Source organism: Salmo salar, chromosome 09 (genome assembly GCF_965601325.2).
Source record: "Salmo salar chromosome 09, fSalSal1, whole genome shotgun sequence".
Lineage (NCBI taxonomy): Eukaryota > Metazoa > Chordata > Actinopteri > Salmoniformes > Salmonidae > Salmo > Salmo salar.
The window spans coordinates 40,620,262-40,641,701 of NC_138299.1; the positions used below are offsets into that span (position 1 = coordinate 40,620,262).

A 21,440-nucleotide genomic window follows, 5' to 3' on the forward strand; every position below is an offset into this window, starting at 1 on the left:
AACGGTGCCCCATTCCCCAATGTAGTAACGGTGCCCCATTCCCCAATGTAGTAACGGTGCCCTATTCCCCAATGTAGTAACGGTGCCCTATTCCCCAATGTAGTAACGGTGCCCTATTCCCCAATGTAGTAACGGTGCCCTATTCCCCAATGTAGTAACGGTGCCCTATTCCCCAATGTAGTAACGGTGCCCTATTCCCCAATGTAGTAACGGTGCCCCATTCCACAATGTAGTAACGGTGCCCTATTCCCCAATGTAGTAACGGTGCCCCATTCCCCAATGTAGTAATGGCGCCCCATTCACCAATGTAGTAACAAGTCTCTCTTGGAAAAGAGATATTATCTCAATGAGAATAAACCTGTATAAATAAAGGTCAAATAAAAAATAAAAAAAATGGTGCCCTATTCCCCAATGTAGTAATGGCGCGCACTATTGGTCTTTGTTAAAAGCATTGTACTACAATAAGGAATAGGGTGCCATTTGGGACAGACAGATATCTAGACCAGTATAACTCCTAGCATCAGAAGAGCTATGGGAAGATCGCCATGAGCTGTATGTAACACTGATTTTAAGATTGTCAGCTATAACACACAGCTTATCTTATAAACATTTGTCTTTTTTCAGTCACAACTATGTATTTTGATGCACCCACAATTATTGTACAAAAATGTTGCGCCACCATTTTAACAAGTCATTTATTTATTTATTTTACCCAATTTCGTGATATCCAATTGGTAGTTAGTCTTGTCCCATCACTGTAACTCCCGTACAGACTCGGAAGAGGCAAAGGTCGAAAGCCTTGTGTCCTCCGAAACACGACCCTGCCAAGTCACACTGCTCGCTTAACCCGGAAGCCAGCTGCACCAATGTGACGGAGGAAACACCGTCCAACTGGCGACCGTGTCAGCGTGCATGTGCCCACAGGAGTCGCTAGAGCGCGATGGGACAAGGACATCCCGGCCGGCCAAACCCTCCCCTAACCCGGACTGCGACACAGCCCGGGATCTTTAATTGAACCATTTACTAACTCTGAATCTTGCATTAAGCAGGTCTGTATTTATGCACATCATATTGTGCTACATTACATGGTTCTGAACTATAAAATATAAACACAAAAACAGCACAAATCTTGAGAAATATACAGGTGTGGAAAATCCTCATCATAAACTCTCCACCCGGGCTGATGACATTCACAACAGCCATCATATATCATCACTGTAATTTTAAAGACTAAAACCAAAGCAAATAACCACAATAAGAAAGATATAGTTATCAAATAAAGCTTCCACAGTAAATATAATGTAAGTAGTATTGAGAAGTGTTTTTTAAAATAGTTTTTACTACAGCAGTCACCATTTTCAGCCAATGCAAAGACCGATCTATTCCTGTGTAGGTCCAGAAACAGCTCTACAGAACACATTGTACAGGTCCCTGGAGATAGTGGAGTGAGTGAGCGTGAGTGTAGGAGCATGAGAGTTAGCTCTCCTCTCTTTCTCTTCTACACAGGCAGAGCTCTCCTCTCTTTCTCTTCTACCCATGCAGAGCTAGATCGATACCCTCTCATCAGTTCTCCTCCGTTCTGGTTGAATGGAAAATGTATTCTTGCAAAGAAAAAAAAGAGCCAGAAGAACAGGGCCCGTATTCAAAAATTGTCTCAGAGTAGGAGTGCTGATCTAGGATCAGGTCCCCCCTGCTGTGTATTAAATCGGATCTATAAGTCAAAACTGATCCAATATCAGCTGTCCTACCCGGAGACACTGAATACAGGCCCAGATGACTAAAGATGCCTGCAGATGGAGGGCAGTAGAGTACAGAGTTGATGGGAAGAGCACCGTCTGGTGATAAGAGTCCTTTACTCCCACGGTGCAGAGAAACAGAAGAAAGTCACATTGAAAAAAAATTACAAATAAATAAAAGATGAAACAATGAGCTACAGCCAAGTCTCTCTCTCTCTCTCAGGGGCCTTAGAACTCAGTTTGGAATGCTCAAGCTATGAGTGAAGAATGGAGCCCATGGCAGCCCTTAGAGGATGAAGAGTTTTGAGAAGACTCATGGCATCCCTTAGAGGATGAAGAGGTTGTAGAAGACTCATGGCAGCCCTTAGAGGATGAAGAGTTATGGCAGCAAGAAGTGGATGAAGATGGGAAAGAGGAGAGTCAGAGTCAAGTCAGGCTGTCGTTACCATTCTCCAGGTTCTCATTGCTCTCATAACAGCCAGAGTCTCGTGGGGAGTCCCCCAGTAGGCCGCTACGGTCCAGTAACAGCTTCTCCTGAGAACCCCCTGACTGGCCGCTACGGTCCTGGTTGCTGCTACCTGTAGGATACAACACCCCCAGCAGAAGGACATCTGTCATACAACAAATTGTGTTTGTGGGGGTATGTGTAGGGGTGTGTGTGGGTGTGTGTACTAACCGTCATACTCCTGAATTAGCTCCACAGCGGTGAGCAGCACAGCTCTGTGTTGAGGGTCTCTGATGTTGAGCTCATCTAGATCCTCCTCTTCTAGAAGCTTCAAGGTGTCCAGGTCCTCATAGCCGTTAAACAGGAAGGTAGGCAGGTGCTCCTGGGGGAGGGGTGAGAAGGACAGAGGGGTGACAAGGTAGGCATTTGGTCAGGTAGCCAACTTAAACTTAAAATAAACATCCAAAGGAGGAGGATCTTAACAGCATTCAAGTGTGAGCGTCTGTATATACATAGTCTAGTGCAAGTCGTCACTGTGAGTTAGTCTAGACCAGTGGTTCCCCAACTTTTTATAGTCCCGTACCTCTTCAAACATTCAACCTCCAGCTGCGTACCCCCTCTAGCAGCAGGGTCAGCGCACTCTCAAATGTTGTTTTTTGCCATCATTGTAAGCCTGCCACACACACACTATTTATTCAACATAAGAAGGAGAGTGAGTTTGTCACAACCCGGCTCGTGGGTTTTGACAAAGAGCTCTTATAGGACCAGGGCACAAATAATAATAATCAATAATTTTGCTCTTTATTTAACCATCTTACATATAAAACCTTATTTGTTCATCGAAAACTGTGAATAACTCACCACAGGTTAATGAGAAGGGTGTCCTTGAAAGGATGCATACAAGTCTGCAATGTTGGGTTGTATTGGAGAGTCTCAAATAATTTTCCACACCCGGTCTGTGCCTGTATTTAGTTTTCATGCTAGTGAGGGCTGAGAATCCACTCTCACATAGGTACGTGGTTGCGAAGGGCGTCAGCGTCTTAACAGCGCGATTTGCCAAGGCAGGATACTCTGAGCGCAGCCCAATCCAGAAATCTAGCAGTGGCTTCTGATTAAATTACATTTTCACAGAACCGCTTGTTGCAATTTCGATGAAGCTCTCTTGTTCAGATATTGGTAAGTGACTGGAGGCAGGGTATGAAAGGGATAACAAATCCAGTTGTTTGTGTGATCCGTTTCGGGAAAGTACCTGCGTAATTGCGCACCCAACTCACTCAGGTGCTTTGTTATATCACATTTGACATTGTCCGTAATCTTGAGTTAATTTGCAGAAAATAAATCATGTAATGATGGAAAGACCTGTGTGTTGTCCTTGTTAATGCAGACAGAAAAGAGCTCCAACTTCTTAATCATAGCCTCAATTTTGTCCCACACATTGAATATACAGTGGGGGAAAAAAGTATTTGATCCCCTGCTGATTTTGTACGTTTGCCCACTGACAAAGAAAGGATCAGTCTATAATTTTCATGGTAGGTTTATTTGAACAGTGAGAGACAGAATAACAACAAGAATATCCAGAAAAGTTATAAATTGATTTGCATTTTATTAAGGGAAATAAGTATTTGACCCCCTCTCAATCAGAAAGATTTCTGGCTCCCAGGTGTCTTTTATACAGGTAACGAGCTGAGATTAGGAGCACACTCTTAAAGGGAGTGCTCCTAACCGCAGCTTGTTACCTGTAAAAAAAGACACCTGTCCACAGAAGCAATCAATCAATCAATCAGATTCCAAACTCTCCACCATGGCCAAGACCAAAGAGCTCTCCAAGGATGTCAGGGACAAGATTGTAGACCTACACAAGGCTGGAATGGGCTACAAGACCATCGCCAAGCAGCTTGGTGAGAAGGTGACAACATTTAGTGCGATTATTCGCAAATGGACGAAACACAAAAGAACTGTCAATATCCCTCGGCCTGGGGCTCCATGCAAGATCTCACCTCGTGGAGTTGCAATGATCATGAGAAAGGTGAGGAATCAGCCCAGAACTACACGGGAGGATCTTGTCAATGATCTCAAGGCAGCTGGGACCATAGTCACCAAGAAAACAATTGGTAACACACTACGCCGTGAAGGACTGAAATCCTGCAGCGCCTGCAAGGTCCCCCTGCTCAAGAATACATGCCCGTCTGAAGTTTGCCAATGAACATCTGAATGACTCATAGGACAACTGGTGAAAGTGTTGTGGTCAGATGAGACCAAAATGGAGGTCTTTGACATCAACTCGCCGTGTTTGGAGGAGGAGGAATGCCACCTATGACCCCAAGAACACCATCTCCACCGTCAAACATGGAGGTGGAAACATTATGCTTTGAGGGTGTTTTTCTGCTAAGGGGACAGGACAACTTCACCGCATCAAAGGACGGGGCCATGTACCATCAAATCTTGGGTGAGAACCTCCTTCCCTCAGCCAGGGCATTGAAAATGGGTCGTGGATGGGTATTCCAACATGACAATGACCCAAAACACATGGCCAAGGCAACAAAGGAGTGGCTCAAGAAGAAGCACATTAAGGTCCTGGAGTGGTCTAGCCAGTCTCCAGACCTTAATCCCATAGAAAATCTGTGGAGGGAGCTGAAGGTTCGAGTTGCCAAACGTCAGCCTCGAAACATTAATGACTTGGAGAAGATCTGCAAAGAGGAGTGGGACAAAATCCCTCCTGAGATGTGTGCAAACCTGGTGGCCAACATGAGTAGCAGCTATGTTTGGCTACATACGGACAGTTAGTGGAATTCCCGCGAGAGAGTAACGGTTAATGTGATTGGATGTTAATTATTTGACTAGGCTACCTGTATTTGACATCGTGTTGTTATTTCGCTGAACACTAGATGGTTTAATTTTATTTTTGGCAGTGAAACAAGGCTATATATAATTGTTTTTAATTAAGAGTGAATTACATTTTGATTTGGCATCCCCCGACGGCATTGCGCATACCCCAGTTTCTGAATACCTGTACTACTAGTCATGACTATGAGTTAGTCTAGTACTAGTCATGACTATGAGTTGGTCTAGTAGAAGTAAAGTCATTACTTTGAGGTTGATGCGCTCCAGGAGTTCCTCTACAGAGGTGGGTTTGGGCTGCCCTCCCTTCCTCCTACGTCGGGGGTGTTTAGGTTTGTCTTCGTCTTCAGCCAGAACGTCCACGTAGATGAACTTAAACGTCCCCACCTTATTGTTCAGCAGGCCCATCCACGTCCCCATTGGAGGCTTGCTGATGATGTCAATGACATCACCTCTCTGCAAATCAGGAACAGTCACTGTGATTCGTTCGTTTGGATAATGTGTGTGTGTGTACGTGCATGCGTGCGTGCATTTTACCTTCAGTTTGAGAGAGTCAGTGTCGTAGGGGCTGGGGGTGGAGTCCGTGTGCACCATGGCTCGACCACAGAAGGGTCCTCTGTAGGGAGGCTCATCCTCCTCTCCATCCTCAGACTTCACACTCCCTCTGTTGCTGTTGGAGGAGTCGGTGGTGCCCACCGTATGACCACCTGTAAACAATAAAAGATGAGGAGCCATTAAAATGATCTCTAAACCACATTGAGATCTAATGTAAATGAACATACATGTTGGAATGGGGCTAGAGTTTTCTGTTCTGCCTGCTGGTCACTGTAAATAACAGTTTCACTTTGGAATATAGGACATATAAGACAAATGTGGACACAACACAGACCCATGCCCCCCCTCCCCCCACACAGACCCATCCCCCCCACCCCACTAGACCCATCCCCCCACTCTGACCCATCCCCCCCACACTCAACACAGCCCCCCCCCCCCCCCCCCCCCAAACACACACACAGGACTTACTTATGGAGCTCTGTCCGCTGAGGGAGCTCCTCAGGCTCTCCACTGACCCTCCAGCCTTCAGCTTGGGTTTCTCCAGGGAGTCTGTGTCTGTGAGGCTGTGGGGGGACTGGGGCCCTCTGGAAATACCGTCTGGGCTTGACTAGGGGGGTACAGAGACATGGTTATTACATGTTTACTAAATATTTAGTCCAGCTTAATCTCTTGATGATCATCATGAACCAAGTCTAATGAATTGCCACCAGGGACACTAGCTAGAGAGTAGGTACGGTTTGACCACTGGAGCATTTAGCATACATAGATAATTGAATTGCATGGAGTCTGACATACCTGCTCGGGGAGAGAGCAGTGGTATCTCTTGGAGATGTGCTTTCTCATGGTCTCTTTTACCGACTTCACTTTCTTGCCCAAAGAGATTTGAGGGTTTGTCGGTGGAGACTTGACTACATCTTTCACACTGGCATCCCCATCTTTAATCTAAAGTTAGTATGCAGTGTGGGGAGACAGAAAAGCTTCATGAAACGAAGGTACTGAAAAACAAAAAATCCCAATTCAATGAATCAAATGAATATTAAACTACTTACAGTGAGGTCAGGGTCACTGTTGACCATATGCAGGGACCGGTTGGTCAGATCAAATCCGCCAAAGCTACAGGTTCTCTGAAACAAAGGATGAAATCAATAAAATCACCTTATAAATATCACTTTCAAATGATAGACATATTGACAGGTTCATCAATCAAACATATAGGACTTTGTGGTTCTGTGTGAAGATAGTTTGGGACTGAGTGAACATCCAACCGCTCCTAGCCTGGTCCCAGATGCTAACTCAATTGCTGTCATTGTTGAGCCAAACATTAATTTCAATAAGGAGTTGGCAAGGGAGCAGAACTAGACTAGTACCCAGGCTAGACTGGCCATGACTAAAGCTGTAGACTACACAGTCCACACACAAAGGCTGCGTCCCAAACGGCACCCTATTCCCTATATAGTGCACTACTATTGACGGTCGCCATTTCCAAAGCAGCCAAAGACTACTCACGCCATGGTAGCTGAGTGGGCTGAGTACTCTCCTGATCTCACCATCCGTGACCGACCGTGCCATCCTAGGTCCATCCCCTCTACCACCAACCTCTATCTCTGACATGGAGGAACCAGTACCGCCGGCCCCCGTCGCTCTCCCCTCCCCGCTGGGGCCAGTGTCCGGGTTGCTCCCTGGGCTACAGGCTGGGCTACAGGCCGGGCTGGAGCTCCTGGGGCTGGATCCTCCTATACCGGGTACAGGGAGAGAACGTGCTCAACTCTTATCCTCTTGCTTATACAAATGTAGTGTGTTTAAAACCCGACAAAAATAGATCACATAAAAAAAAAAAAAAAAAAAAACATCCAGCACTGGGATATAAGTAGCAATTAAAAGCTTAGTTTTAATAATCTCATAGCAACACCACGTTTTACTATAAAGGGTCATTTTCCTGAAGAAAAATTGTGTGACTTGCTTCACCTGTCTTACTGAAGGCTCTGAACAGCCGCTGGCTGGTGCTGGAGACTGTATCCAGACTGTGGGTGTGTGTGGCACTGCTGCAGGTGTCCGAGGAGGAGGAGGAGGGGGAGGTGGTCAGGTTGTCGGAGTCTTGAAGGTCATAGGTCAGCTGGTTGTGCAGGGAGGAGGCCAGGGAGTCAACGTGGTGACACCCCCCAGACCCAGGCTGCTTCTTCTGAACCCCAGAGTACAGGGGCAGAGAGGACATGGCATCACCCAGGATAGGCCCGTCCATGCTCAGAGATTCTGGGAGAGACAGGGGAGGTGGCAGGAGTAGTAAGGACAGGTTTGTGGCAGAGTCAGGGAATGTCAAGACAATGCGATGTGTAATGGATGACAACTCAACTTGGATTAGAAGTAGTTTATTTTTCACACCAAGTGACCAACAAAACGGTTTGTTTGGTATAAACTACAGACTATGTAAAGGCATCACATCTACGACCTAATGGGACTTGTCCCAATCACATCTCATGAATGATGTTTTTCTAAATTGTTTGACAATTTTTTTGTTGTTGCTTTAAAGCGCTTTGAGATTCTTTATGTAATGAATAGCACTGTAGTTTAATAAATGAAAGACTACTGCAGACTACTGCAGTGACCCGTCTCACCCTCAGACCCAGGGTTCTTGGACTCGTCGATCCTGATGAGCTTCTTGCGCACCCTGCGACTGGAGGTGACCAGCTTATGGAGCCGTCTGAACGTTCCAGACTGCTCCTGTTCACCATCTGACTGCTCACACAACTGCTGAAGAAGAGAGACGAACCAGGTTAGAAGGCCAGCAGTGGAAGGAGAGTAGACCCAGGTAGAGGGGGCAGGGATCCAGTTAGAGGTAGAGGGGTCGGGGATCCAGTTAGAGGTAGAGGGGGCGGGGATCCTCTTAGAGGTAGAGGGGGCGGGGATCCAGTTAGAGGTAGAGGGGGCGGGGATCCAGTTAGAGGTAGAGGGGGCGGGGATCCAGTTAGAGGTAGAGGGGGCGGGGATCCAGTTAGAGGTAGAGGGGGCGGGGATCCAGTTAGAGGTAGAGGGGGCGGGGATCCAGTTAGAGGTAGAGGGGGCGGGGATCCTCTTAGAGGTAGAGGGGGCGGGGATCCAGTTAGAGGTAGAGGGGGCGGGGATCCAGTTAGAGGTAGAGGGGGCGGGGATCCAGTTAGAGGTAGAGGGGGCGGGGATCCAGTTAGAGGTAGAGGGGGCGGGGATCCAGTTAGAGGTAGAGGGGACGGGGATCCAGTTAGAGGTAGAGGGGGCGGGGATCCTCGTAGAGGGGGCGGGGATCCAGTTAGAGGTAGAGGGGGCGGGGATCCACTTAGAGGTAGAGGGGGCGGGGATCCAGTTAGAGGTAGAGGGGGCGGGTGATAATAGGAGTCAGTAGTTCTCAAGCCTTAGAACTAGTGAAATGAAACCTGTGAAAATAATGTTTATTTGGCTTGCTTATAAGTGAAGTTTGTATAAGTACAATTTACGCCTCTGCTACTCTCTGTTCATCATATATGCATAGTCACTTTAACCATACCTACATGTACATACTACCTCAATCAGCCTGACTAACAGGTGTCTGTATATAGCCTTGCTACTCTTATTTTCAAATGTCTTTTTACTGTTGTTTTATTTATTTCTTTACTTACCTACACACACACACACACCTTTTTTTTCTGCACCATTGGTTAGAGCCTGTAAGCAAGCATTTCACTGTAAGGTCTACACATGTTGTATTCGGCGCACGTGACAAATAAACTGATTAAACTTTTGATTTGAATTGTTCACCCTTTCTGGGAAATGCACAATAAAAAGTTTTATTTAACTAGGCAGGTCAGTTAAGAACAAATTCTTATTTACAATGACGGCCTAGGAACAGTGGGTTAACTGCCTTGTTCAGGGGCAGAACGACAGATTTTTACCTTGTCAGCTCAGGGATTTGATCTAGCAAAATGTTGGTTACTGGCCCAACGCTCTAACCACTAGGTAAACCTACCTAACTATATTATTGTTGAGGTAGAGACCACATGCAGCATATGAGCTCAATATAAGTACTGATGGGTCAAACCAGAGTGTAGACTTGCAGTCGATGTAAATGCACTGGTCAGGCACTGACTAAGAGTTGTGCGCGAGAAAACGAAAGGTTTGGAAACTGGAATTTCCCATCTAAATTAATACATGTCAGAGTAGGCCACAGCAGATAGGATTGGATCAACAGTTTATGTACCACACCACAGCTATAAGATCAGAAGCTTTTCCACATCTGTCTTTTTACATGCTCATGATGACGTGTGCTACAGCTAGCCATAGAGTTAGTGAGAAAGAAACCATATGTAAAAGCTACAGCTAGTCATAGAGTTAGTGAGAAAGAAACCATATGTGAAAGCTATAGCTAGCCATAGAGTTAGTGAGAAAGAAACCATATGTGAAAGCTACAGCTAACCATAGTTAGTGAGAAAGAAACCATATGTAAAAGCTACAGCTAACCATAGAGTTAGTGAGAAAGAAACCATATGTGAAAGCTATAGCTAGCCATAGAGTTAGTGAGAAAGAAACCATATGTAAAAGCTACAGCTAACCATAGTTAGTGAGAAAGAAACCATATGTAAAAGCTACAGCTAACCATAGTTAGTGAGAAAGAAAGCATATGTGAAAGCTACAGCTAGCCATAGTTAGTGAGAAAGAAAGCATATGTGAAAGCTACAGCTAACCATAGTTAGTGAGAAAGAAACCATATGTAAAAGCTACAGCTAACCATAGTTAGTGAGAAAGAAACCATATGTAAAAGCTACAGCTAGCCATAGTTAGTGAGAAAGAAAACATATGTAAAAGCTACAGCTAGCCATAGTTAGTGAGAAAGAAAGCATATGTGAAAGCTACAGCTAGCCATAGTTAGTGAGAAAGAAAGCATATGTGAAAGCTACAGCTAGCCATAGTTAGTGAGAAAGAAAGCATATGTGAAAGCTACAATTGTGGACCAGAGGAGAAATAGAAACCATAGTTATGATTTCTTAAAATATAGCCAAGCAGACATCTGACCACGAGCGCTCATCTTGTAATCTTGTCACAGCAGAGCGAGACTCTGGATCTTGGTGAGCTGTGAGTATTTAATGTCCACCTCATTCATTGCTTTTATACTGGCTACATCATAGTATGCATAGCATCTTGAACCATTAAATATGATGCCTATTCTGCCTAAGAGGTACAGCAACATCTTGAGCATGCAGGTTTCATCTTGGTAAAAAAATATGAGAGTTAAGATTGTAATGATTATGATTATTTACAGCACTATAGTTGTGTAGTGCTGTTGTTCTTGAGTGTGCGCAAAGAAAGTGAATTACACACAATATAGTCTTACGTAATCACTGGAAGATAAAGGTGAAGTTAGAAGCCGTAGATACATGGAGCCAAGAACTAGCAGGAAAATAACTGATGCCGTCAGGAACATTTGCATCAATTTCAAAAGATCGATTCATAGCTCAAAAACACTGGTTTTGATGAGGTTACACTACAAAACGGAGAGCCTGTGGTAAAAAAGAAGGGTGACAGTGGGAGGATGGATAGAACGACTTGAGAAATGGCTCCATGAGGCCATCCAGATTAATATGAAATATGTTGGCTGGACCGGAACCCCCTAATCACTGCAACCCCCTAATCGCAACCATGCAGAAAAGAGCTGTGGCCTGCATAACGCAGCACAATAGGGGTTAGCAGGCACTTTGACTGGGATGAATAGCGGTCTGCCTGGATGGCATGCCTGTTGGGAGAGGGTCTGGAGTGGGTGAGCAGGTTACAGGGGCCCGGTTCATGGAGAGAGGGAGGGAGGGATAGGGGGAGAGAGAGATGGATGGAGGGAGGGAGGGGGGATGGATGGAGGGAGAAAGAGGGGAGAGGGAGAAAGAGGGAGGGAGAGGGAGGGAGGGAGGGGAGAAGGGGAGGGAGGGGAGAGAGAAATAGGAGAGTGAGGTGGGGAGAGAGAAATAGGAGAGGGAGGGAGGGAGGTCAGAGGGATGTGGAGAGAGTGAGGGGGAAGGAGGGTGAGAGGGAGGGAGAGCGGGAAGGAGGGAGAGAGAGTGGGAGGGAGCGAGAGAGAGAGAGTGGGAGGGAGAGTGGGGGAGGGAGGGAGAGAGAGGGGGAGGGAGGGAGAGAGTGAGGGGGAAGGAGGGTGAGAGGGAGGGAGAGCGGGAAGGAGGGAGAGAGAGTGGGAGGGAGCGAGAGAGAGAGAGTGGGAGGGAGAGTGGGGGAGGGAGGGAGAGAGAGGGGGAGGGAGCGAGAGAGAGAGAGTGGGAGGGAGAGTGGGGGAGGGAGAGCGGTAAGGAGGGAGGGAGAGCGGGAAGGAGGGAGGGGGATGGAAGGAGGAAGGGGGGATGGAAGGAGGGAGGGGGATGGAAGGAGGGACAGGGGATGGAAGGAGGGACAGATAAAGAGGGGGAGAGTGACTGAGGAAGTGGAGAGAGGGAGAGAGAGGGAGGGACAGGGAGGGAGGGGTGAGAGACAGGGAGGGAGGGAGGGAGGGAGGGGAGAGAGAAATAGGAGAGGGAGAGAGGTGGGGAGAGTGAAATAGGAGAGGGAGGGAGGTCAGAGGAGAGAGGGATGTGGGGGGAGAGAAGGAGGTACTGAGGGAGGGAGGGAGGTGAGCGGAATGGGAGGGGGAAGGAGCGAGGGGGAAGGAGGGAGAGCGGGAGTTGGTGAGAGAGTGCGGAAAGGGGGGAGGAGGGAGAGGGGAAGGAGGGAGGGAGGGTGAGAGGGGGGAAGGAGGGTGAGGGGAAGGGAGGGGGGACGGAGGGTGAGAGGAAGGGAGGGGGGACGGAGGGTGAGAGGGAGGGAGGGGGGACGGAGGGTGAGAGATAGGGAGGGGGGACGGAGGATGAGAGGGAGGAGGGGGGACGGAGGGTGAGAGATAGGGAGGGGGGACGGAGGGTGAGAGATAGTGAGGGGGGACGGAGGGTGAGAGATAGTGAGGGGGGACGGAGGGTGAGAGAGAGGGAGGGGGACGGAGGGTGAGAGAGAGGGAGGGGGACGGAGGGTGAGAGAGAGGGAGGGGGACGGAGGGTGAGAGATAGGGAGGGGGGACGGAGGGTGAGAGGGAGGGAGGGGGGACGGAGGGTGAGAGGGAGGGAGGGGGGACGGAGGGTGAGAGATGGAGGGGGACGGAGGGTGAGAGAGATGGAGGGGGACGGAGGGTGAGAGGGAGGGAGGGGGGCGGAGGGTGAGAGGGAGGGAGGGGGGCGGAGGGTGAGAGAGGGAGGGGGGGCGGAGGGTGAGAGAGAGGGAGGGGGGACGGAGGGTGAGAGGGGGGGGACGGAGGGTGAGAGAGAGGGAGGGGGGATGGAGATACTCATACTATACACACCATAAATCAAAGAATAGAGAGCGACAACACTTCTATCAACCAGTTTATATCAACACTTACATTGCTGGGGGAGGTGGAGGACTCATTCAAGGTCGAACTGGGAGCATCAGACCATTCTGTAAGATCAGTGCTGCAGGTCTGTCTGCTCTGGGTCTCAAACTCCTTCAGCTGTGAGGAGGAGAGGAAAGGAGAGAGGAGGAGAGTAAAGGAGAGAGGAGGAGAGGAAAGGAGAAAGAAGAGAGGAGGAAAGGTTAGAGGAAAGGAGAAAGAAGAGGAAGAAATTCAGTTTAAGCTAGAGTTATGTTTTTTGCATTGGATGCGTCTCAATCCACCACATCCTCGATGTCGCGCACCTGCGGTGAAAGGTGGCAGAGCTCGAGCGAAAATCGGTCTTCTCAGGAAAACACCTTTAGCATCGGAACGGTTTGACCTACAGGCGTCACTGGACTGAATGGAAGTCTGAAGGTAGTTTTGTGCCTACGCAAATAAATATATATATATATACATCCTAGGTTTTCTAATATCTCCTAGATATAGGACAAACATTTGGCCAAAACTTGTTCGAACCAGTTGTTAGTAATATATATTTTTTTTAAGTTATAATTTTTTATGGACGCGGTACCTCGTTTAACCCCCTGCAGTACCTCGTTTAACTCCCTGCAGTACTACTTTGAGAACCCCTGCTACATAGTATACAGTATAGACTATGACACACATCAATGATTTGTGACGCCTTTATGGATGCTCCATGACGCCTTTATGGATGCTCCATGACGCCTTTATGGATGCTCCATGACGCCTTTATGGATGCTCCATGACGCCGTGATGGATGCGCTATGAAGCCTTTTGTAAGGTGTACTTTGTTTGAAGTGGGACCGTACATTCTGAGAAGAGAGTATGTGGAAGAAAACACAAACTGTAGGAAGACAGGAAGTGACATACCCTTGCGAGGGCCTCCTCCACGCTGATCATCTTCTCTTTCACCATCATCATCAGCTGGATACGCTCTTCATCACTCATAGTGATGTCACTGGCCACAAAGCCTATGTCCTCGCCGCCTGGGAAACAGCAGTATAGTAGCAGCGGAGGGTTAGATAGTGGGACAGATAAGATAGAAAGCCGCTGCTCACCCAGGACATCATGCCTGTGTGGGATCGAATCCCAGTTCCACCTCTCATCTATACATTATTGCTTCTATCCGTCTTCCTTTCAATAAGCACATGGAATATACTAAAAGATACGTTGAGATTAAGACAGTTTCAGTGGAGTGGGACTGGGATTTCAGATGCGGTGGGACTAGGACAGTTTCAGTGGAGTGGGACTGGGATTTCAGATGCGGTGGGACTAGGACAGTTTCAGTGGAGTGGGACTGGGATTTCAGATGCGGTGGGACTAGGACAGTTTCAGTGGAGTGGGACTGGGATTTCAGATGCGGTGGGACTAGGACAGTTTCAGTGGAGTGGGACTGGGATTTCAGATGCGGTGGGACTAGGACAGTTTCAGTGGAGTGGGACTGGGATTTCAGATGCGGTGGGACTAGGACAGTTTCAGTGGAGTGGGACTGGGATTTCAGATGCGGTGGGACTAGGACACAGTTTCAGTGGAGTGGGACTGGGATTTCAGATGCGGTGGGACAAGGACACAGTTTCAGTGGAGTGGGACTGGGATTTCAGATGCGGTGGGACAAGGACACAGTTTCAGTGGAGTGGGACTGGGATTTCAGATGCGGTGGGACTAGGACAGTTTCAGTGGAGTGGGACTGGGATTTCAGATGCGGTGGGACTAGGACACAGTTTCAGTGGAGTGGGACTGGGATTTCAGATGCGGTGGGACTAGGACACAGTTTCAGTGGAGTGGGACTGGGATTTCAGATGCGGTGGAACTAGGACAGTTTCAGTGGAGTGGGACTGGGATTTCAGATGCGGTGGGACTAGGACACAGTTTCAGTGGAGTGGGACTGGGATTTCAGATGCGGTGGGACTAGGACAGTTTCAGTGGAGTGGGACTGGGATTTCAGATGCGGTGGGACTAGGACACAGTTTCAGTGGAGTGGGACTGGGATTTCAGATGCGGTGGGACTAGGACAGTTTCAGTGGAGTGGGACTGGGATTTCAGATGCGGTGGGACTAGGACACAGTTTCAGTGGAGTGGGACTGGGATTTCAGATGCGGTGGGACTAGGACACAGTTTCAGTGGAGTGGGACTGGGATTTCAGATGCGGTGGGACTAGGACACAGTTTCAGTGGAGTGGGACTGGGATTTCAGATGCGGTGGGACTAGGACACAGTTTCAGTGGAGTGGGACTGGGATTTCAGATGCGGTGCGACTAGGACACAGTTTCAGTGGAGTGGGACTGGGATTTCAGATGCGGTGGGACTAGGACACAGTTTCAGTGGAGTGGGACTGGGATTTCAGATGCGGTGCGACTAGGACACAGTTTCAGTGGAGTGGGACTGGGATTTCAGATGCGGTGGGACTAGGACACAGTTTCAGTGGAGTGGGACTGGGATTTCAGATGCGGTGCGACTAGGACACAGTTTCAGTGGAGTGGGACTGGGATTTCAGATGCGGTGGGACTAGGACACAGTTTCAGTGGAGTGGGACTGGGATTTCAGATGCGGTGGGACTAGGACACAGTTTCAGTGGAGTGGGACTGGGATTTCAGATGCGGTGGGACTAGGACACAGTTTCAGTGGAGTGGGACTGGGATTTCAGATGCGGTGGGACTAGGACACAGGTTCAGTGGAGTGGGACTGGGATTTCAGATGCGGTGAGACTAGGACACAGGTTCAGTGGAGTGGGACTGGGATTTCAGATGCAGTGAGACTAGGACACAGTTTCAGTGGAGTGGGACTGGGATTTCAGATGCGGTACGACTAGGACACAGTTTCAGTGGAGTGGGACTGGGATTTCAGATGCGGTGGGACTAGGCCAGTTTCAGTGGAGTGGGACTGGGATTTCAGATGCGGTGGGACTAGGACACAGTTTCAGTGGAGTGGGACTGGGATTTCAGATGCGGTGGGACTAGGACACAGTTTCAGTGGAGTGGGACTGGGATTTCAGATGCGGTGGGACTAGGACACAGTTTCAGTGGAGTGGGACTGGGATTTCAGATGCGGTGGGACTAGGACACAGTTTCAGTGGAGTGGGACTGGGATTTCAGATGCGGTGGGACTAGGACACAGTTTCAGTGGAGTGGGACTGGGATTTCAGATGCGGTGCGACTAGGACACAGTTTCAGTGGAGTGGGACTGGGATTTCAGATGCGGTGGGACTAGGGCACAGTTTCAGTGGAGTGGGACTGGGATTTCAGATGCGGTGGGACTAGGACACAGTTTCAGTGGAGTGGGACTGGGATTTCAGATGCGGTGGGACTAGGACACAGTTTCAGTGGAGTGGGACTGGGATTTCAGATGCGGTGGGACTAGGACACAGGTTCAGTGGAGTGGGACTGGGATTTCAGATGCGGTGCGACTAGGACACAGTTTCAGTGGAGTGGGACTGGGATTTCAGATGCGGTGGGACTAGGACACAGTTTCAGTGGAGTGGGACTGGGATTTCAGATGCGGTGCGACTAGGACACAGTTTCAGTGGAGTGGGACTGGGATTTCAGATGCGGTGCGACTAGGACACAGTTTCAGTGGAGTGGGACTGGGATTTCAGATGCGGTACGACTAGGACACAGTTTCAGTGGAGTGGGACTGGGATTTCAGATGCGGTGCGACTAGGACAGTTTCAGTGGAGTGGGACTGGGATTTCAGATGCGGTGGGACTAGGACACAGTTTCAGTGGAGTGGGACTGGGATTTCAGATGCGGTGGGACTAGGACACAGTTTCAGTGGAGTGGGACTGGGATTTCAGATGCGGTACGACTAGGACACAGTTTCAGTGGAGTGGGACTGGGATTTCAGATGCGGTGGGACTAGGACACAGGTTCAGTGGAGTGGGACTGGGATTTCAGATGCGGTGAGACTAGGACACAGGTTCAGTGGAGTGGGACTGGGATTTCAGATGCAGTGAGACTAGGACACAGTTTCAGTGGAGTGGGACTGGGATTTCAGATGCGGTACGACTAGGACACAGTTTCAGTGGAGTGGGACTGGGATTTCAGATGCGGTACGACTAGGACACAGTTTCAGTGGAGTGGGACTGTGATTTCAGATGCTGTGGGACTAGGACACAGGTTCAGTGGAGTGGGACTGGGATTTCAGATGCGGTGAGACTAGGACACAGGTTCAGTGGAGTGGGACTGGGATTTCAGATGCAGTGAGACTAGGACACAGTTTCAGTGGAGTGGGACTGGGATTTCAGATGCGGTGGGACTAGGACACAGTTTCAGTGGAGTGGGACTGGGATTTCAGATGCGGTGCGACTAGGACACAGTTTCAGTGGAGTGGGACTGGGATTTCAGATGCGGTACGACTAGGACACAGTTTCAGTGGAGTGGGACTGGGATTTCAGATGCGGTGCGACTAGGACAGTTTCAGTGGAGTGGGACTGGGATTTCAGATGCGGTGGGACTAGGACACAGTTTCAGTGGAGTGGGACTGGGATTTCAGATGCGGTGGGACTAGGACACAGTTTCAGTGGAGTGGGACTGGGATTTCAGATGCGGTGGGACTAGGACACAGTTTCAGTGGAGTGGGACTGGGATTTCAGATGCGGTGCGACTAGGACACAGTTTCCTGATTTGTGCGATCAGAAATATGTTGGGTAGAGAGAGAATATTTCCAAAACAAAAACATACCTTTTGAGTTCTGCCGCATGACACCTTTCTGCGACTTCCGAAAATTCTGCCAGAAAGACTTGTTTTTCTGTCTCTTTTCATCACATTTTCCTAAACAAGGACATACAGTAGGGCTGAATAAAACAGATGACATCCACACTGCTCCATTCAATGACTACCCCTAGCAAACTTTCACAATATGTAGAACGTTTATTTTTTAAAGTTACGCAAATGTAGCTAATCCAAAATGTAACATCAAATTGTAACTCAATTGTGATAAGAACAAAACTGGCTAAATTCAATCTTCAAATGAGGTACTAGTTAATTTGTAATAACACACAATAACAACCGTTACTGTGTATGTAGTTACACATACATTTCAAATAACTACACTGAACAAAAACAGACACACCATGCAACAATTTAAACGATTTACTGAGTTACAGTTCATAAGGAAATCAGTCAATTGAAATAAATAAACGAATCTTTCGATTTCACATGACTGGTCAGGGGCGCAGCCATGGGTGGGCTTGGGAGGGTATAGGCCCACCCACTGGGGAGCCAGGCCCAGCGAATCAGTATGAGTTTTTCCCCACAAAAGGGCTTTATTATAGACAGAAATACTCCTCAGTTTCATCAGCTGTCCGGGTGGCTGGTGTGAGACAATCCCGCAGGTTTAAGAAGCCAGATGGAGTATCCTGGGCTGGCGTGGATACACGTGGTCTGCGGTTGTGAGTCCGGTTGGACGTACTGCCAAATTCTCTAAAACGACGTTGAGGTGGCTTATGGTAGAGAAATGAACATTAAATTCTCTGGCAACAGCTTTGCCGGTTGGACGTACTGCCAAATTCTCTAAAACGACGTTGAGGTGGCTATTGGTAGAGAAATGAACATTAAATTCTCTGGCAACAGCTTTGCCAGAGAATTGAATGTTCATTTCTCTACCATAAGCCACCTCAACGTTGTTTTAGAGAATTTGGCAGTACGTCCAACCGGCCTCACAACCGCAGACCACGTGTATTCCTGCAGTCAGCATGATAATTGCACGCTCCCTCAAAACTTGAGACATCTGTGGCATTGTGTTGTGTGACACAATTGCACATTTTAGAGTGGCCTTTTATTGTCCCCAGCACAAGATGCACCTGTGTAATGATCATGCTGTTTAATCAGCTTCTTGGATATGCCACACCTGTCAGGTGGATGGATTATATTTTTGTTCAGTATACATGTGACCAAACACACTATACCTCGTATTACTTGAGACTGATCAAATTACAGAACTGATGATTATTTTAATTTTACTTACCCCCTGATCCATCATCAGATGATTTATGCATGGCCAACCTACAAATCAACCAAGAATCAAAAACAAGAGATGGCACACACAAAAAACAACCCAAGCAATAGAAGATGCAGAGTCTGGTAAGATAACAGACAAATCTCACCTGTTTTCTGATGCAATTCTCTTCATTGTACTGCTGCTATCCTACTGTACCATCTTTGACAAAACACCACTTTATCCACCCTGAGTTCTCTCTCCAAGAATTACAGACGTGTACTGTCCCTCACAAACATGCACGGTCCCCAACAAACCAAACGTGCACTGTCCCTCTTACCGCCAGACCAGGCCAGTATAGTGTTAGTGGGGACCATTCCCAGTAGTCAGTCAGTCCAGATGGGAAAACATCATGTTGCTAGTCAGCGCTGGTCTGGCTGCTGGACAGAGGTCAGACCACAGTGGCTATCTTAACAACAATAGGGGCTTTTCACACCCTGACTGCACTCACTGCAACATCATCGCTCCTCACGTGGCCTTTGTATCTCTCCCCACTCCCTCTCCTGCCTCACCCTGTCACTTTCCCTTTGTCTCTCTCCTCTGACATCAGCTGATAGTCGCTAGCATCAGCAACAACTATCATCCCCCACTGACACAATTCTACAGGTGACCACAAGGGGGCACCCTGCCTAGTCAATGCCAGCCTGGTACTCCACAACCTTTCCGTCAGCATGGTTAGTAGTAATCAAGGCTTGTGTTCTTCTGAAAGGAACCAACTCTCAGAGGTGGCTACCCAACCAAGACCAGCATATTGTATGAAGTCATGTGACTTTGAGGTGACTTGGACTTGATTTTTAGAGCCCACTAACAGGAGATACTACTTCTCCCATTGTTTTAGACTGGACAATGATAAAGCTAAGGTGTAAACAAACCTAAGTCTTGTGTCGCCGACACCCTGCTGACTCAGTGTAACATGCGTGCATGTTTACTCATGACCAAGATTCCTCCCTTATTCTCCTTTGTTTACAATATGACCATCCATCCTTCCAAACTCACAATAGGGGGAAGGAAAGGAAGTGTTAAATTGGTTTACTAGTAGAGGAAGTGTTCCGTTGGTAGACGAAGTGTACCTGGTCAAAAGTAGTGCACTAAATAGGGAGCTATTTAATAGGGTGCCATTTGACACGCAGCCTTGGAGAAGATGTATGGAAGTGCTATGACTGTCCCACTCACTGTCCTACCTAACCCTAGGAGTTCAACAATTTATAGTTAAGCAATAAGGCACGAGGGGGTGTGGTATATGGCCAGTATACCACGGCTAAGGGCTGTTCTTACGCACGACACAACGCAGAGTGCCTGGATACAGCCCTTAGCCGTGGTATATTGGCAATATACCACAAACCCCTGAGGTGCCTTATTGCTATTATAAACTGCTTACCCACGTAATAACTGTTTTTATGTTTTGTCATAACCAATCAGCATTCAGCGCTCGAACGACCCAGTTTATAAAAAGATAACTTTCACTAGGACAGGAAAACAATGTATGGAACTGCTATGACTGTCCTACTTCCAACAACTGATTGACAACACCAATTGAACTACATATAAGGACATCACATTACAATATAGTCCACAATACACTCCACACAAAGGGGAGATGATGCCGGTGATAGATCTAGAATAAGAACAGTTTAAGTGTTATATACAGCATCTCTATGGTCTTACCTTCTCTCAGTCTCGGGAGTGGACGCTGCGTTACTGCAACTCAGCCCTAGCGACTCCTGTAGAGAACAGAACACTGCAGTCAGACAGGCAGGCAATGGAATCTGACAAACACACTTGGAGAACCACATTCTAGCGCACAGACAGGCATGTTGGTTTGGAACTCCTAATGTGCATCTCATTGACCACAAAAGGCTACAGTAGACATTCCTCAGTCAACTTTTTTTAAACCATTTTTCCGGGACACATATTATAACAGCATGCATTACAAAATCACAAGGCCACAGTCTCCACTATAGACAGTGAAACGTGACTTTGTAGCATTAAAACAGCTCTCTTTGAGACCACAATGACAGAGCAGTGTTCAGACTCACAGCTGCTCTATGATGTCTGTGATGTAGAATCTGAGCTGAGGGAATCAGTCCTCCCAGAGAGTAAACATAGAATAGGGGAGGGGCGTGCGTCTGTGTGCGTCTGTGTGTGTGGGAGCATTCACTCACCTGGATCTGAGCGCGAAGCTGCAGTGATGTCGGGACTAAGTCCACCTTTTCCTGAAAGCCCAGAAGGCACAAGTGAAGCAGTAAGAAATAGAACTATATCCAGAACCATCACACTGTACTGATGTTAAATACAACGTCACACTGTACTGATGTTAAATACAACGTCACACTGTACTGATGTTAAATACAACGTCACACTGTACTGATGTTAAATACAACGTCACACTGTACTGATGTTAAATACAACGTCACACTGTACTGATGTTAAATACAACGTCACACTGTACTGATGTTAAATACAACGTCACACTG

General features: G+C 47.8%; 1 protein-coding gene across 6 annotated transcripts in view; it reads right to left on the reverse strand.

The window, feature by feature from the left end:
• LOC106611319 (SAM and SH3 domain containing 1b) overlaps positions 1 to 21,440 on the reverse strand; it is a 116,558-nt gene that overhangs the window by 2,085 nt on the left and 93,033 nt on the right. For 3 of the 6 annotated variants that reach the window (XM_082955776.1, XM_045723665.2, XM_082955777.1), the window contains 16 exons: positions 21,129 to 21,179; positions 20,632 to 20,687; positions 18,937 to 18,974; positions 17,652 to 17,741; positions 13,847 to 13,962; positions 12,965 to 13,072; positions 8,187 to 8,322; positions 7,540 to 7,824; positions 7,081 to 7,307; positions 6,624 to 6,698; positions 6,370 to 6,516; positions 6,043 to 6,181; positions 5,557 to 5,726; positions 5,269 to 5,475; positions 2,413 to 2,563; positions 2,183 to 2,314 (listed from right to left, as the gene is read on the reverse strand). In XM_082955776.1, coding sequence (XP_082811902.1) covers positions 2,183 to 2,314; positions 2,413 to 2,563; positions 5,269 to 5,475; positions 5,557 to 5,726; positions 6,043 to 6,181; positions 6,370 to 6,516; positions 6,624 to 6,698; positions 7,081 to 7,307; positions 7,540 to 7,824; positions 8,187 to 8,322; positions 12,965 to 13,072; positions 13,847 to 13,962; positions 17,652 to 17,741; positions 18,937 to 18,974; positions 20,632 to 20,687; positions 21,129 to 21,179 — 2,128 coding nt within the window. Of the gene's footprint in view, positions 1 to 2,182; positions 2,315 to 2,412; positions 2,564 to 5,268; positions 5,476 to 5,556; positions 5,727 to 6,042; positions 6,182 to 6,369; positions 6,517 to 6,623; positions 6,699 to 7,080; positions 7,308 to 7,539; positions 7,825 to 8,186; positions 8,323 to 12,964; positions 13,073 to 13,846; positions 13,963 to 17,651; positions 17,742 to 18,936; positions 18,975 to 19,075; positions 19,444 to 20,631; positions 20,688 to 21,128; positions 21,180 to 21,440 lie in introns of those variants that run through there. The other 3 variants (XM_082955774.1, XM_082955775.1, XM_082955778.1) reach the window with 3 other exon arrangements.